This window comes from Passer domesticus, chromosome 19 (assembly GCF_036417665.1).
Source record: "Passer domesticus isolate bPasDom1 chromosome 19, bPasDom1.hap1, whole genome shotgun sequence".
Classification (NCBI taxonomy): Eukaryota; Metazoa; Chordata; class Aves; order Passeriformes; family Passeridae; genus Passer; species Passer domesticus.
This window is the reverse complement of record NC_087492.1, coordinates 11,169,613-11,188,066: the sequence shown is the minus strand read 5'-3', so window position 1 is coordinate 11,188,066 and position 18,454 is coordinate 11,169,613. Positions and strand designations below refer to the sequence as shown.

Sequence of the window (18,454 nt, the reverse complement as noted above, 5' to 3'; positions counted from 1 at the left end):
AGTGCACACAGAAATAGCTGGCCTTATCTAGGCCAAAGATTGGTTTTTCCATCACATCCATACCAAACACCACTGGTGCTCCCCTTATTCTCCCTGGGATGGGTTTTTAGAGCTCTGAGTAATGTAATGCAACATTGCACAAGCCAGTGTCCCAGTGGCACGCTGGAGCTGCACAAACATCTGCTGAACCCAACCCACTCAGGGCCAAATTGGATAGCACAACTGATTAGCCAGAGCCTTGGGGAATAAGCTCATGATTTATGTTTGCCTGAGTCACCAACCCATGTGCAAAGCACAGTTTTAGCTTTTCTTTCTTTTTTTTTTAAGGTGGAGCAAGAGCTCTGTTTGGAAAAGAAGGGTCACAGGAGTCTTCTGCCTTCCCAATGTTATTTCCATCACCACCTTATTACCAAATTCTACCCAGTTCTGAAAAATTCACAAACTCTCTGCATTTGAAAAGAAAATAACACAAACATGCACTCAAAAAAAAGCCCCAGAAAACATTAAAAGAGGAACAGAAAATACTCAGAAACTGGAACAAAGACTCAAGAAGCAGACATATTCAGAAATGGAAATAAGTTGCCAAAAGCAGAGAAACTGTACACTTGCCAAAGAACCTGACAATCTTGGGAATCAGGGTTGTTGTTTAGAAGCAAAAGACTCAGTTATTTAAGTTTTGATTTCTGCTCTGTTCTATATTGCAAACCATTGAACCTCTATCCACTTCAACAGGAATTTGGCTGTGTGCAAGATATACAAACGAGCAAAAACCATCCTTCAAAGCTAGGTAAGAGAAAAAGCTTTACTGTTATACAAGTTCTAATTGTATTCTAAAACATCTCAACCTTCTGAAATCTCAAGACAGCTGGACAACATTAAAAACTCCCATAATTCAAACAGCTTTCCTTTTAAAGTTAAAAAGATGGTGATTTTTTTTTCTAAAATTCTAACTACTTTCCAATTATCTGATCTGACATCTTGATGAGATATAATCTACCTTATAATCTGTCTTTGATGAGAGACAATGACAATTTGCAATGCAAAAAATATCACAGACAACTGGGAGATCTTCCAGGAAGTATTAAGTTATGATTTCTTAGGGTGCACCAATATTAACAGCATGCCTAAATTTTTTTTTCACATGCACCAATCATAGATGGACTGATCCCACAAGAAGCAATAAAGTCAGGCCAGCACAAAAGGCTCCCAGGAGAATTGGAATTATTTTTACCTCCTATATTCTGACTATTGGTTAAATAATAGGCAAAAAGGATGGGAAAGTGTCTTCTTTGACAAGGAGCACCAAGACAGGTGAAACACACTCCAACAAAAATGTCTTCTAAACAGAATCTACAGAAATACCAACACCTGTGAAAGGAGTAGGAGAGAGTTTTTCCCAACTGAAATCCAAACTTGAAGGTGAATTTAGAGCTCATTGACAACTTTGCACCATCCCCTCTCCTTCAGTGGCCACTGGGCCCATTTTGCTGAAGGCAGCTCATTCCAAAGTCAGTTCAGTCCAGGGCAGCTCTATCAGCCAGCTGGGTGTGGGTTGGGCTGAACCACCTGATGGAGATTCCCAACCCTCTCCACTGCCCAAGCAGGCTGGGAATGGCCTCCAGAGCATTTTTCCTTTCCCTATTGCTCTTCCAGAAGCACTTACACAGAGACAACAAGATCAGAAGAATTCCAGCTCTGCCAGTCAGATATTGATCTACTTACAGTATAAAATCAGGTAAGATTCCAGCTTCACACTACCACTGAAATTGGATAATGAATTACTAGGATGGAGCTATCATAGAGATATTGGAGGAATGATTTTGTGTTCCTGGGAAGTGTCAGCTTTATAAATGTTCCTTAAACACTCAGTGATCTCTAAAGAGTAAGAGGATCTAAAAGTCATTTTAGCTTTGCTGTAGCATGCACAAACATTGCAGACACATGGCCCATCCCATCCCTCAAACCTGAGTGCCTGGTGCAAGCAGGGTCCTCTGAGGGGATTCCAAGCTGGATTCTCTCTATGCTAGCAACATGAAGATTCCATTAATACTTGATTTAAACAGCAAACATGTGCTACTTAACCCATACCTCAGTGTTCATTCCTTTCTGAATGAAACCTGCTTCCCTCTGCAGTAGATGTCCATCAGTCCATTTTCACCTACCTGGTTCCTCTGTTCTCTCTGGTGAGCTGCAGTACAGAATATTTCATAGGCCAGTGTCCAACATACACCAAATCATCTCCAAGGGCCAAAGCTTTATTATTATCTATTAAACTAGAAGTTATTTTTACTGTATTTGAGACCAATGACCCCTGTTTTGATGTTCTGGGTTAACACCAAACACAAAAACTAACAGTCTTTCCTAGTCAAAAGCTTTGGAAAAAAAGAAGTCAATTCAAGTGCATATTCCTTTACACATTGATAATACAATAATTACATTGATCAGAAACATATGCTAATTGGATCACTCTGGAGCATTTTTCTCATTGTCTGGTACCACAAAACACATCTGGGTTTTATTTACCCCATGTAAGTTAATAAGAGTATGGGCTTTTTTAAAACAACAAGCAAGATAATCCTAAAAACAATTTTCCAAAGTGAAAAGGGAGGGGGAAAAAGCCTTCATGTTTCATCAAAGACTGTGTAAGTGTAAAAAGAACTTTAAGGTAGAAACTGAAGCACATTTTCTACCTAGTTGGCGATTAGTGAGGAAAGAAAAAAAGGAAGTTAGAGACTCTCAATACTGTGACTATAGAAAAGAAACAGCTCAGTTAAATATATTAATGGCACCAACAAGGGATGTCTCCCCCACCTACACAGACCCAAATTGGAATGATTTAAGGTGCCAATCCATCAGCCCTAGAAGATGTCAGGCTTCTTCTTGTTACTGAATCCCTTGCTCAGGAGAGCTGGAAACTTTCAAGCTTTCTGTTGGAGCATAGGGGATGCTGACACCTTCCAGATTTTCACTTTAGTGGACCAACCCACAGACAGTATGGTGCAGGGAACAGCAGATGGCTTCTCTTCTGTTACCTCTGCTGCCTAGAGAGGAAGCTGAGCACTGCTCTCAAACCATGCATATTCAGCTCTCCCTGCAAGGAGAACAAGGCTCATTTATCCAAGGCACAGCCCCCCAGCCCATAATACACCCGTCCCATTCCAGAGAGTGTCTACAGACCTCTGTATGACTGCAATTTTCCCAGACAAACGAAAGCAATTCATTCTGGACTATGGAAAGACATTCAAGGTTTACTTTTAATTCTAAATAAATGTTGAGCCATTGGGTATCATTCTTCCCTTCATCCCCTCCCTCTTAAAAATACAGACACAAATCAGGGCAAGTGATGAAAAAAAGGAAACCAGCTTGTTTTTGTTTCACAACTTACCTTACACTGATCTAGGCCTTGGTGTAATTAGAACAACTACCACAAAACTTTTCCACCTGAGGATGCTCTTTTCATACCTCATCACCAGCAGTGTGAACATTCTGTTTGTGCAGAAGTCCAATGTGAATCCAGCAGGACACAGCATTTCTCCAGGTATTAAGCAATTTTTGTGCAATTTTTGTGAGACCACATGTTTACAATTTAATCCCATAACTTTCTTACAGGATCACAGACGTCTGTGACAAAAGACTAAATTCACCATGAACTAATAGAAGAAAATTACTCTCTGTGAATGTGACAAGAGTGCAACCAAGTTTTTCCATCATGTAATTGAATACCATAGAGTTTACTTTTCCTCAGAGTTCAATGAGAAGATAGGAGGCTTTGATCATACTGATAACTTCACAGAGCAGTGCTATGGGACAAGGCTCCCATTTTACCCACCTGGTTTTGGACATACACAACACTGCTTCTCCTACAGTTATTATAAAGGCAGAAAATATGTGCTTGGAGAATACAGCATAAGTTACAAGAGAAACAGGATATGAGCAATTTAGATATAAATCTTGGAAGAGAATAAGCAGTACATTGGATTGAATGGAAAATTTTTTCACTCCCAAACTTATCTGTGCAAGTAGAAGGTATATTGATGAATGTGGGAATGAACAGAAAGGTATGAATATAGACTGTTAAATCAATACAGGTGCATGCAAATAAATCACAAACCCAAAAAAAATGGATCAATTCTCAAATCAGCTGGGGCCTGATCTGCTTCTCAGGACATAAAATGTAAATCTGGCATAAATATAACTTCTGTGTTTTTCAAGAGTGTCCATGAGCCATGGGCTTTTTTAGAAAGCAACAGGTAGAAATCACTGTGCCACATTCTCTGGGCTGTGGTACACAGGAGATGAGGCAAAGCATTGCAATGGGCTCTTGAAAATCTGTGAATCAACAAGAACGGGTGCAAGGGGGAATCAAGATCCTACCATCTCCCATTAGAGAGCTGGTGAGACCACGGCTCATTTTATCTGCTATGATTGTGTAAATTAAGTGCTGTTAAAATGTATGTAGGTATTAAAATGACACCTGATCAGTTCAAGAAAGCACAGAGCGCCATGTTGGAAGTGTTACTTGCAGGGCATTTGAGGAGGAAGGAGTGAGAAGGGTGCACTGAGCCCTGGGCAGAGGGGGCTGTGGGGTGTCCTTGTCCTGTGCAGGGCATTTTGTGTGAGGAACACTCTGTGCTGAGGCACACGGGTGAAAGTGGAGGTACACTTACAAAGTAGCCTGTTCCCAAGCTGGAAGGAGCTGAGCTCTGCAATAAAACACAAAGACAAAGTGGAAAGTCAGTGATGGTTTTTAACACGTTCCAATCCACACAGCTCATTACCAGCCCTTTCCAAGCTTTTCATCACCACATCACAGCACCAGCGTCCTGCCCCTTGTCATCTGCTACTGAAACAAACACGCTGTTGCTTAATTTTTCCCTTTACATCTCTCAACGACTCGGAGATGGTAACGTGCTATTTACTGAATTCCAAGCGTCTGCGGTGGACGTAATTGCCAATTTATTTGACAGGCAGCTGGGTAATGAATTAATGATGGCATTTCGCCCTGCACTGAGACTAAACAGACACTCATCAACCAGCCTCCCTGACATGCTGACATTCAATGCCCTGGACTCCAGCTCCTCAGCTTCATGGCCACAAAGGGGCAGGCGGGAGGGGGAGAAAGGGAAAAAAAGTAGACTGACTTCAAAACAAAAAGCCCGGTGGGTTTGGATGACTTTTTCAGTGTATGACCTGTTTGCCAATTTATTCCCGAAAGGCCCTGGTTAGTACACACATAGTGCTTTTCTAAAATGAGACATTTTGTAAACATAATTAGTAGTCTGAAATGTAAAGAATGCGTGGGCACAGAGAAGCTGCTTTAGTCAATGTACCATTTTCTGGAGAATGCAGTCACTACAATTTCCCATTTGGATGTCCACATTGTTTGACAAACCAAGGATTTAGAAACAACAACAACAACAACAACAACAACAACAAAATGCAAACAGCAAATATCTACAGTGTGAAATAGATTTCAAAACTCAAACTTATAAAAATAATTAAAAATAATATTACTAACATGGAAAATAATCAGTTTGTTTAAATGCTTTTAAAAAAAAAGCATCATGAAATTCAGTTTAAGTGGGACATGATCACAACCTCTATAGTCACAGGAATTAAGGAGATAAGGGGTTTTGTTTCATTAGTTTTTCATCTAAGCAATGGGGATTACACAGCAGGTTCTCTCAGAGACATGGGGGATCCTGGTGCTAATCCAGGTCAGGCTGTTCCATTACAGGGGCACCAGTGCCCAGCTCCAGGGCCCATGGGCACAGCAGCAAAAGCAGGGAAGCATTCTCTAGTGAGGCTGCCAGAGAACCAGTGTGGAACTCCTGTAGCTCCATTGCCACTCCTGCAGCTCCATTGCCACTCCTGTAGCTCCATTCCCACTCCTGCAGCTCCATTCCCACTCCTGCAGCTCCATTCCCACCCCTGCAGCTCCATTCCCACTCCTACAGCTCCATTCCCACTCCTGCAGCTCCATTCCCACTCCTACAGCTCCATTCCCACTCCTGCAGCTCCATTCCCACCCCTGCAGCTCCATTCCCACTCCTACAGCTCCATTCCCACTCCTGCAGCTCCATTCCCACCCCTGCAGCTCCATTCCCACTCCTACAGCTCCATTCCCACCCTGTGGCTCCATTCCCACCCCTGCAGCTCCATTCCCACTCCTACAGCTCCATTCCCACCCTGTAGCTCCATTCCCACCCCTGCAGCTCCACTGCCACCCCTGCAGCTCCATTCCCACTCCTGCAGCTCCATTCCCACTCCTGCAGCTCCATTCCCACTTCTGTTCCTCAGCACAGCCTCCCTTTGCATGGTGACACAGCCTGGGGACAGCCAGACCTTCAGAGGGACCTGGGCACACCACTGGGAAGACACAGAATTTTTGTCACTTCACCTCTGTTCCAAGACAGGAACCCAAACTGCAGAACTGCAGTGCACAGCTCTGGCTATCAGCAGGCAAGGGAGCTCCACACACACAAAGACACTCCAAAGTCCTCCTGTGCCCACTCTTGCTGCTCCCCTGTGCCACTGTCACCCACAGGAGACCCCCTGGTGCCAGAGATGATGTCCCCGAGGGCTCTGCTTCCCTGCTGTCCCTGGAAATGACCATCCTGCAATGACCTGGGCACTGGCACAGCCCTGACCCTGCTCCCAGATGGGCACAGCCCTCTGGCACAGCCACTCTGTGGGCACAGGCCCTGCTTTGGGGATGCCAAAAAGATTTTTGCTTTTTATACATTTTTCATATATTCACAAATCTGTAGACTACTGCTATATAGTTACATAGCTCCTTAACTCTGGTCCTTTTCCTACCCTTTCCTTAGATTTTAGAACAGTATGCTCACCTTCCTGGACTCTTATTTAGTCTTTTTTTGCCTCTATAGTGAACCAAGGAGGATTTATTTTTTCCATATATTGTAGACATAATAAATGTGGAGCTAGAAGCTGGTGGGGGAGCAATGGGGGCTTCAGTGGAGGGCAGAATCAAGAGGGGGGGAGTTACTTAATTAACTGTTCCTCTAATTGGATACTTTCTCTAAAGTATGCTAATTTGTTAAATTTATAAAATTGTCCAAGTCCTGTATCACATGTGCATTTTGCCATACTTGCACCTGGAGGACCTTCATTAAGGTAACAGCTTTTCATCATCTTAATATTGTTTGGCTTGTGACTGTTGGCAGCACTGGGAGCCCTGTGGCCCTGCAGCTCTGCAGCCTGGCACAGAGCACCCCCTGCTCAGCTCCCAACAGGACACACACTGCCTTCCTCTTCACTCACTGCTCCATGCCATTGAGGTTCCTTTCATTTCAGCTGGACATCTACCCACAAACACAACACGTGCAATTGTTATAACCACTTTTGTTTCAGCTGTGTACAGATGCCAAGCGAGTCCCACTCTTTCACTCACAGTTTTTTTTAACTTACTTTACTGGCTGAAAGCTCCAAAGTTTGCATTCTGCATCTGTGTGTAATTTTTGTCTGCTTTTTATTCCAAGTTTTGGAAGGATAGAGTATCAAAACAAAACAATAAAGAGGAAGAAAAAAGAATAAGCAAACAAAATATTTCCCACTGAATATTTTCATTCCTTCAAAAGCAATGCTGCAATGGCTATGGGAGGACAGTCGAAACATAGCAGTCAAATGACTTTCACTGAACAACTGTGCATTTCCAGGGAACTTGAGTTTGCTGGATGGAAATATAGCCCTTCACACATTGCATGCTGCATATGGAGAGTACAGTTTGCAAACTCTATTTAATTGAAGTATGAAAGACTGTGCTGCACATGCATGAATGACTGTCAGCTGTGCTGTGAACCGTGTGCTGGCAGAGCACAGAGGCTGAAGCGAGGGCTATGCAAGGAGACAGCTTCTCACCTTTTGGGGAACTCCCAATAGCGAAAGGGTCCCACTACCCCGTGCCCAGCCTTGGCACCAACTGTACAGGCATCTTTACGAGCCCGTGCTGAGTCGTGATCCTGCACTGGCTGGCTCTATAGCTCTTATATAAAGTGTGCCTATAATAGAGGTAATGGTTTCACTTTCCGAAACCCTTTGCAAAATAGGACATTAGAAATACTGTTTGATATTCACACAACCACCAGCAGAAGCCTGCATCAGGTGCCCATCAGCAAAATACACTTGCTCAAAATTGACAGGGTTCTGGGCTTTTTTTTTTTTTTTTTTGGTTGGTTTGTTTCTTTTTGTTTCCATCCTTTCTTAAAGAAAAGAACTTTGGCCCAGAAGCAAAAATGTAGTAACCCTCGTGTAAGCATTAGTTTATTGTGTACCAAAGAAAATTACATCCTTGAGGTCTTGGAAGGCACAGTTATACCCATTTTGCATATATATTGTGCATTACTTGGGGAGCTGGGTGGGGAGAAACACTGTGTTGTACATATTTGTTCTGGCTATTGTTTATGCAGGTCTGACTGAATGAAGGAACAGTGGGTATCATTTCAATTTCTGATGTCAACATCAAATTACTTATTTAATTTCATGCCTGGCGAAGCATTGTATAGCTACACGCAGAATCATTTCACTTCATTTGTTATGCTGTGTTTTCTTGGCGATTGGCTTGCCTTCCAACTGACAGCTTTAATTACGACATGAATTTGATTGCACTGCCGAGGAATTAACATAATGCAACAAAGCATTTAAGCACCCAACCTTAGACACACAAACACACACATCCCCACCCTCGCAGCCACACGCACACAAAGCTCAGGCACTGCTGCTGAGCAGCTCCTGGCACACACACAGACACTGCTCTGCTCGTGTGCCTCCACACACTGCCAGCATCACTGGTGATATTCTGGACAGCGAGCAGCACTGAGGGTTTCAGAGCACATAACCCAAAGGCTGTCCCTCGATTTGTCTTTGGCTCTGTACAGGTGAGAGGGATGGGAGACAAAAGAATTGCAAATATCCTGTATTTGGGGCTGAAACCATGAGCTGCCCACAAGATTACACTACTGGCGGGGTGTAGACATGTCTCTTCCTGAAGCAAACAGCCATAGACCTGGTGGGAAGGGGACTTCAGGATTTCAGGACTTGGTGCTCATTGTCAGCTCCTCACCGTGGCTCCTCTCAAGCACAAAGTACCCAGCACAGGAGAAGCACACAGCTACAGGGCACTGGGAGCTGGGGAGCACCCATGAAGGGTGCAGCAGCTTTGAATAGCTTTCTTGAGAGCCCAAGAGAAGACCTTTAATGTAGGGACAAATGGGAAGATTCCTGTCCACACCCTGTGCAGGAACTGGAAAAACAATCCAGACAAAAAGGTGCCAGCTGCAGCAAGAAGTGATGAGGTGCTGAACCCCATCCAGGGACCATGTGGGAGAGGCTTTTGCTGTTCATCCCTTCACTGAAAGCCTGCAACCAACACCAGAGGCAGCAGGCAGGGCTGAGATCAGGTAGATCAGGAATTTAGCAATGTGCTCCAAAGAAATCAGGTGATTTGATTTTTGATTAGCAAAGAGGTGGCTGAACCCCTGAATACTTGGTGCATTCACCATCCAGGTCAGCTGTAACTCTCATGTTTTCCTCAGGTAAATCTCCTGGCTGTTTTGTAAAACATGACAAAAATGTATTCCAAAGAGGGAGGACTCAATTAAAAATAAATACATACAGGAAGATAAGGAAAAGAAGTTGACTGAGCTCCAAGCTGAGCAAAAGAGAAAGCGCTGCCATCTTGTCTCCAAGCAAGATCTCAACAAAATGAATTCTACTACTGGCAAGATTTTGATGAGATTAAACTGACTACAGCACCCTATATATAAAGGAGGAGCAGCTCTCCAATTTCTCTTTTAGGCCCCTGGAGCTACCTCTGCCCATAAAGGAAAAAACAAGTTGTCATTCCTAAAAAAATCCTATACAGGGGAGAAAGGCAGAGAGCCAGGGGTTTATGAAATTCAGAGGGGGAGCTGGATCAGGGCACTGCTTGCACTGGAGCATTTGAGCAATCATTATCCCTAACCTAGCAGAGGTCAAATTCTCTGCTAATTATGTTCTCTCACAGAGGGGTGGGTGTGTGCACACGTGTGCAGGCGAGGACAAAGAGAGGAGTTGACAGAAATCAGTCTCACTGCATTGCATCTGACAAGAACAGAGGATATTCCCCTTCCTACTGTCTGATGCTATTTCAAGCCTCATTATGAGAAAAATCTCCTGTTTAACATGGTCTTTTCATTGAATTATCTTCTTTTCATTTTTGCCCACCTCTCACAAACGCTGCAAATTACCTGCTTGGATCTCATTAGCCCGGAAAGGAGTCACTCCTTGTAAACACACTTTGCATCACTCTGCATTATCCAAGGGCTGCAAGTACATTTACAATAGGCAAAGTTGAAAGATCCCTGACAGGAGAGGGAATGAAGCCACTGACATGTCAGTTTGCAACTGGGTGTTCATTATCCCCTCTCCCTCATTCTGCATCTGTCACTGAGCTCTCACCAGGCCCTGCAGGAAGGCCTGTGAAGCTCCAATATTCCTGTTTCACCAGCCTGCTCAAACTGGGGATGGGAAAATGGATCATCCACCTGGAGAACAAGCACTTCAGTCATCAGCCACATTTCCATACAGGAGCCATGCTTAGCCTTACAATGCTGCCAGGTGACAATAGTGGAGATTTATTATATTTCATGGCCAAAATTTGCTTTCTGACCTCAGGATTAATATGACTGCAATGTTTTGTATTTTTTGTTCTATCTTCTGTTGGGTGCACTTTTTGTATTTTTTTTTTTTTGAGAAAATGGCTGTAAAAACAGAAGCAAAGCTTCAGAGAAAAACTTACACTGTTGTCTGTAGCTTTTTCTGGACAGTAAATAGTTTGTCTTATTAGACATCTAACTTCTTCAAAAACTATAATTCAAAATAAACATTGGGAAGGTCCTGTCATTTCAGCACATAGGGTGTCTGACTTTGGGAGAGGGAAACAATGGGATGGACAGCTCTGAACTGACTTTGGGAGGGGAATGATGGGATGGACAGCTGTGAACTGACTTTGGGAGGGGGCAGTGGGAAGTACTGCTCTGAACTGAAGGAGCCTGGGAAGGGCCACCACAGACCAGGCACAGTGAGAGCTGTCTCGTTCTTGTTTTTCAAATCTCAGCTGAACTGGTAATGCCAGACCAGAGAGACACGCTTGTATTGCAATGAATTATCAAAGCATAAGAACTTTCCTTATTAAGCAAAACATAAATTATGTATAACACTTTAAAATATACATCGCCACATATATTTACATAACGTTTCTTTTGTGCAACCTGTGAATCCCTCTGTCCTCTCTTGGGTGCACTAGGGAAGTTGTATTTGCTCTCTAGTTCCTTTTAATTTGCCACAGCACCAAGACAAAGGAAAAGTATTGTAAAAACATCAGAGAAAAACTGGATTTGATGGGTGGAAGGGGACCCAGGACTCTGCTCTCACTGCCAGGTCTGGCAGTGCTATGCTGTGAGCTGGTGAGAAGCCCAATAAACCTCAGAGCTCTCCCCACAGTACACTGCAAGGGAACGACAAAGCTAAATTAAATCCATGTTTGTAAGGAGCTGTGAAATTTTTTGCTGAAGGTGCTGTGTAATTGTGAAGTTGGTTGCAGTGGCTTCCCAGCTGCCACAGGGCTCAGACAAGCCAGGATGATGATGGTGACAGGCTGACATCCAGCTGCCTTCCACTGCTACCTGTACAGAGCATTTCCTTACTACCTTCTCTGGTTTCACTCTCCTCTTCCAAAGAGATCTCACAGCCCTGAGAATGACCTCAGCTGACAGCTATGAAGGCCAAGCTCTGAAGTGTTTAGCTGAATGTAACCCATAAAGGCTGGCTCTGGGAAAGAAATGGACCTCTAAAATAAAGTGACAAAGGGATGTGGAGAGAGAGTGCTACAGATTTCACACTTTCACAGAAAAAAAAAAATCAGGCATCTGTTCCAGTGATATGCACAATTCAGCAAAAATTGCTAGCTGTGTGCCTTCAGGCTTAAATTTGCACAACGAAATGTATCCTTTACAAAGGTATTTCTTTTAATGCCTGCTCAGTTCAGTTTTATTGGATTGGCCTATAGAGGACACCATCTGGTATCTGTCATCCAAATCTACACAGACATGCTATCGATAAAATCCCCATTTCCAAAATGTGGGTTAGTTAAAAGTAGGGCCAGATTGCTGGCTGGTACAAATTGGGTTGACTGATGTAGCTATCCATGCTTTTACCAGAAAAGGATCTGACCTACAAAATCCCCAATTTAGATGCTCTGTTGGGACAGGGCTTTCTTTATATTCTGTGTTGTAAAGCATGTGGCACAGAGGACACAGAGCCATGAATAAAACACTCAAGGATTGTGATGGTACACATAATAAATAGTAATCTAATTGCAGCAACAGAAAGATTTCTGTAGTCATTGCTCTGTCAGAACAACTCATGCGTGTCACTGGTAAATGACCAGCATTCTCCCATGGAGAAAAACACTCTCCACAGGGCTGCCATCTCAGGCCCTTCCACAGCACTTTAGGTAGAGCAACAAAGGCAGAGCTTATGCTATTGTTGGCCATGTTATATCAATTCATTATACATAACTGAGTCTCTCTAGACACTCAAAAACTTCTCATAAAGACAGTACGTAGCCCAAAGAAATACATTCTTTTCCTCCAGCACTTGGGGTAAAAATGTTACTCACTTCTCAACTATGCAGAACATCTTAACTTCATTAAATGGCCTTCAACTGTTTCCAAACAGCCGAGTGTTTGCACACAGAAAGACATTGTATCAATCTTTAAGAAGTTTACTGAATCGGGACAGGAGACACTTTAAATGTCCTTTTCCTCTCTGTGATTTGTGGAAAACCCCACACCTTGTAGGAGTTGTAAAGCAGGTGTGCATCTTTGTTCAGTACCGGGTGCATGCGGGATCTCTTCCTACCCTAAGTTAATGTTCTGACCCCCTTGTCTCACCTGAACCCCAAAGGGAAGGAGCTGTTAGCAATAAGCCATCCCAGAAACCCACTCCCCGAGCTGCTGGGCTGCACTTACGTCGCTGAGCCTCTCCCGGGAGCTGCAGCGCTGGAAGCCCTTGGACTCGCCGCTGGCGCTCTCGCTGTCGCTGTCTCGGCAGCTGTTCTGGCCTGGCTTGAGCTGCACAGAGAGGGAACACAAAGAGAGCAGGAGTTGAGCCTGGTTCAGGTGTGTGCCCTTGTCCCAGTCTCCTTTATCCCCTCCCAGGCCCCAGCAGCAGCGTGGCTCTGTGGCAGTGCCAGCGCACCGTGTCCCTGTGCCAGGGCACCGTGTCCCCAGCCCCAGGGACACCATGGACAGCCCTGGACACCACGGCCCCCCTGGGAGCTGCAGCTTGTGTCCCAAGGAAATCACAGTTTGAGACCTTCCTCTGGGAAATTTCAGACTTCTCAAGGTATTTCTGCCATGGATGAAGATTTTGGTTTCCATCACAGCACAGCACTCACAGCATCAGTTCCTCCCTCATTACAGCATAAGAGCATTGAGGACCTGAGATCAATGGGAGTCTCCCCAGGGGCAGAGGAGGTCACCACTCCAGAGAAGCCTTTCTTTTGCTGGACTAGCCCTGAACCACACTGCCTGGCACTCTAAACCATTTCCGACTATCAAACCCCAATGTTCATAAAACAACAGGATCTACTTAATAGCTATCAAACTGCTTTTGTTTTTCAAACCAGCTTTAATAAACTTTACTGGCATTGTAATAAAAAACCCAAACCCTAAAAAAACCCCTAAACTACATTTTCATTACAATTGAGAACACATCTGCTTTCTCTTACACTTTGGACTGTTCAGGTCACTACATTTCACAGCAGTGTACTGAGAGAAGCATTCACCACAGACACCCATTGCACATGTCCACGAGCACAGGTTCACCTACAGAGCAAGAGGAAGATACGATCCACATCCACTGCAATGCTGAAAATGTCTTAAAACACCCTTCCCTATATTTTGCTCGAATGTATTAAAATTTTCATTTAGCCTTGCTGATGCTTTGTTTGAACTAACTCTGGTGGTTAATACTGGCAAAAAGCCTCTTCAGAAATTTAGACTTAAAATCATACACTGGAAGCAGAGTTAAATGCAGAGAAAATACTTGGTGAGGTACCTAATGAAATATTTTATGAGAGATCTAGTACACTTATCAATATCCATATAACAAACACCAAACAACTCCTGCTAACTTATTCAAATTGTTAATACAATGATGGTAGGTTCCATTCACACCCAACTGGATGTGGTATGAATGTGGTATGAATACCTACTGGTATTCATTCATTTCCATGCCATGACTGGAGACAAAAGGTTCCTCTTCCAACATTCTCCATCATCTTTTTCCTCCCTCTTTCTTCTCTCTCTCAATTATTTCCAGTTCTCCCAGAAAAGAGCACACACAAAAATTCACAGAAATGCACTTTTAGAGGTGCATACAAACCTACACTTCTGCTGATGTTTTCCTACCTGTACACTCTGTTCACCCACAGCCACAGCTGCTCCCTCCCAGGGTCACTGAAGGAGCACAAAAAGCATCCTCACCCACAGGTTATCACTTTGTCCCTAGCACGGCCAGAGCAAACTGCATCTGCAAGTTTGGTATTTGTGTGCCCCTTCTCATTAATCCCTTACTCCCCTCACCAGTAAAGGGAAGCTTTGGGTGTTCTCTATCAGTCAAATCAAAATAAGGGCATAAAGTCCATGAAACTAAAAGTTCCAATGCACAGCTGAGCTCCAATGCATGAGCACAACAGCAAAAAATGGCACAGGCAAACTCTCAGCCCAAAGAAAATGCAGCAGAAGCACCAGAGCTATTTGTCAGACACTTACAATTCAATAAATAAATGAAATATTCCACAGCTCAGCCAGAACATTTCCAGTAAAATGATTTTTATTTCCAATGGAACAGTTTATCGGTCAGATCTAGGAGATCTTGGGAGCAGCTCTTGGAGGCAGAGGAGAGGATAACGAATTCAAGAAGTCTTACACTTCATATATAACTCACTGATCTTATCTAGGACCTCTGTGTCCTGTAATTTTATGGTCCCAAGTTTAACATTTAACCACCCAAAGGAAAATGGATCAAGTTTCCCTGACTTGGTCTTTTGTCAACGTCCGCCCGATGATGGAAAAACTCTTATTGCAAGTGGGGTGTTAAGAATTTTTTCCAGTCTCAGATTTTATTTCTAGAATGTAAATTTAGTTTGTACACAATCTTCACACATTAGTTATTTGCTAACTAATAATAACAGCCCAGTTTTATAATTCTTCTACATCACGAATTCCAGCTATTTACAGAGGAGAGAAGAAAAACCCAGCAGGTGTCAATTTTCTAGACACAATTTACAAGGAGTAAGATAACATGATGAAGACATCTGAGCCTGAAAACTCTGTAGGAAAAAAAAAGTGAACTGCAGGGACTAGACAGCAAACTCAGAAATAAGTCCAAGTTAAGATTTATAAGCTTTCCATATTTTCCTTTCTTTTTTTCCAAGTTGAGTTTCTCCATGTGCCAAACTGTTGAGGGTTTACATTTTATTCCAGAACCCATCAATCTGTGTTAAATTAAAAAAGTAAAGCATGGAAATGTGCCTGTTGTCTTCTCTTAAGAACCTAAAGTTACACAAACCCACAGGAGAACACTCAATGTGGACAGGCCATGGGTCATTTCATCTCAATGTATTTGCAGAGATTCAGCTAAAAACAATGCTGAAACAACACAGTGCTGCTCAAAAGGCCCACAGATAACAGAGTGGATCTTTAGTTACACTGTGGGCATCTGCTTCATCCCCTGGGCCACACTGGAACCCTAAAATCAGTTCCCCCATGCAAATGCAACTTTCCTTGGAAAAAAACTGAAGTGCAATGTTGACAGCTCTTGCTCCTCTGTTGTTTCTAGCAGGGTACCCCATGCAAACAGCAGCACCAGCATGAAAATCCCATTCTGCCTGTCTGTGCAGGGCTGGGAGCTGGACTGGGTGATCCCTGGCGGTCCCTTCCCACTCAGGTTATTCTGTGATTCTACAAAGGTCTCACTGAGGAACTTCCCACATTAACACAGCATTAATCTTCTCATTTGCACCAGGCAAGGAGTGAAAAAGGTTTTACAAAAAGTGTGTTTGACTCTGTGCTTTCACTGTACAGGGGGAATGAATTTATCCATGAAGGGATCCATCTAAAGGGTGTAACAAAGAGGAAATACAGACATTTTCTTCACTGAAAGCCCCAAACCCTAAAAACTCAGAGTGTCTCTGTCTCACAAGGAATATGTGCAGTCCCAGGGACTCCCCTAGACAGAGATGGGGTACATGCAAAAAAAGCACCTCAAGACCACTTGCCCAGGCTGAACAACACAGGACTCAATCCTGGGGCACACCCACAGCTCCAAAACTTCTCTAGTTTTTGGTCATTCTTAGCATTGCATTTTTTGAAATCTTTCACTGCACTACAGAACCTGTTAGTTTGTAATGCCTTTGAATCTATTGGAGGACACCAGAAGTCAAGCAGAACTGCATAAAGTCATAACTACATTTCTATTAAAGGGAAAGGCCAAAAAGCAGATTTGGAAGGGTGGGTGCTGGCTGAGGGCTGGGCTGGGGCTCAGCAGAGGGTTTATTTCTGATTCTTCACCACACCTGCCCCAAACAGTGAGAGGAATAGGTGTTCCCTGCTCTCCAAAACTGGGCTGTTGGGAGGATTTTTCCATCAGGGCAGTTTCTCCACTGGTTGATGGTGGATTCCACTTCACCACAGCCAGGGATGGAGGAAGGAAGCTGAGTTGGGGGGCACAGGGTGGCACTGCAATTTTTGTTATTGTTTTGACTACTCAAATCTATTATTATGGACAATAAATTGAATTTTTTTCCCCAAGTGGAGACTGTTTTGACAATGACAATAATGGGTGACTTCCTTGCCTTTACTTCACAAGCTCATTCTTCCTTCCTCTGCCCTGCTGAGGAGGGGTGTGAGGGGGCAGGGGGAGTTTGGCCTCAGCCACGATGAGGTTTGGAGCACTTGCTGCTCATGGACTGAGTCATAAAACTTCAGCCACAACTCTGCTGCCCTGCAGAGTGATGAGGAGTGCAGGCAAAGCTGGAGAATGGCATGAGGGACCCAGGCAGGGAGAGGGACACTGAGAGCACAGAGAGGAGAGGCACAAGATATGGAACACCAAGAGGGACCATTTGATGAAGAAAGAGAGATTTGCTCAGGCCTGAAGGTCACACAGAAACCATCCAGAAATTATGAATAAACCAAAGTAGATGCAGAAACATCAACATGAAACTGCTGTCACAGCAAGTGCTAACAGGAACTCTTCTGTCAGCCCACGGAGAGATTTTCAGGTGGCTTGGAATCTAACAGAACTATTTTTGCAGCAGGGAAACACTCAGCCCTACTTTGTGACAGTGAAAGTGCAAACTGAATATTCATCTGTGTCCAGGGAAAGCAGCTCTGCTGTTCTCCTTCTGCCACTCAGTGTTTTAGGGTAAAGCAGAGCTAAACTCTCAGGTTTAGGAGTAGGACAGACCCAGAGCAACAGTGCCAGAGCTGCTGTTCCAGCCAGACACTTCTGTGACAAGAGACGAGGGGACAGAAGCCATAAAGCACTCCTGAGGGTAATCCATGGCAGGGCTCTCTGTGGCCTTTTCTCTCAGCCAGGAAAAGAAGGAAGGACAGAGCTGATCATGTTAAAAGGTGTAAGGGAGGATGGAAGGGCAGCTGAGCCCCAGACTCCAGGGAGCATCATCCTCTTGGGATCACAGTTGGCTGTGCTGGATCCCAAAGCTACTTTAGGTAATTCCATTGTAGCACATAAACAAGAATCAAAATAAATAAACCCACTGAGAATTTGGCAAAAGCTTTTTTCACAGAGCTTATATATCATGTCAAAAACACCCTAATGTGGCTCTCCTGAGCTTTTTTATTTTCAAATATATTTTAATTTAAAAACCCCACACCATTTGTCAGCAGTAAATCTATAGTATAGTTTTGAGGTGCCTGAGCTTCTGTGCCATATGGAATTACGGGATTATTTCACTACATTATACTTTAAAGTTATGAACACTAACACCTCTCCCTGTTAGAGCACAGCCAGCAAGCTGAGCCTTTAGCAGAGTCCTAAAGGAAGGGGACACTGCTCCCTGAGAGACGGCAGAACCCTGCTGTGGGGAGGAGAATTCCAATTTCTTTTCTGCCTGTCATCCTTCATTTAAACAGCTTTTGCAAGGGTGAGGCAGTCCCAGCTCCCACCTGGGTGAGTGAATTCCCCAGCTCAGCTCAACTGACTCCAACATGTGCCATTAGGATTGCTTCCCAACCCCAAAATCCTGGACAGGCACAGCCCAGCCCCACTCATGGCTCATGGCAGGAGTTTGTCCTGAGCAGGGCACAGCACACACACATTTCCACTGCCTCCATTTGCTCTCTGGCCTTTTCCCAGCACAGAA

The 18,454-nt window shown here is 43.9% G+C and overlaps 1 protein-coding gene across 9 annotated transcripts in view; it reads right to left on the bottom strand.

The window, feature by feature from the left end:
• The window catches only part of AUTS2 (activator of transcription and developmental regulator AUTS2), a 778,310-nt gene that overhangs the window by 417,012 nt on the left and 342,844 nt on the right, over positions 1-18,454 (bottom strand). For all 9 annotated transcript variants that reach the window (XM_064394839.1, XM_064394833.1, XM_064394832.1 and 6 more), the window contains 2 exons: positions 13,032-13,133; positions 4,668-4,703 (listed from right to left, as the gene is read on the bottom strand). In XM_064394839.1, the coding sequence (XP_064250909.1) occupies positions 4,668-4,703; positions 13,032-13,133 (138 nt within the window). The remainder of the gene's footprint in view (positions 1-4,667; positions 4,704-13,031; positions 13,134-18,454) is intronic.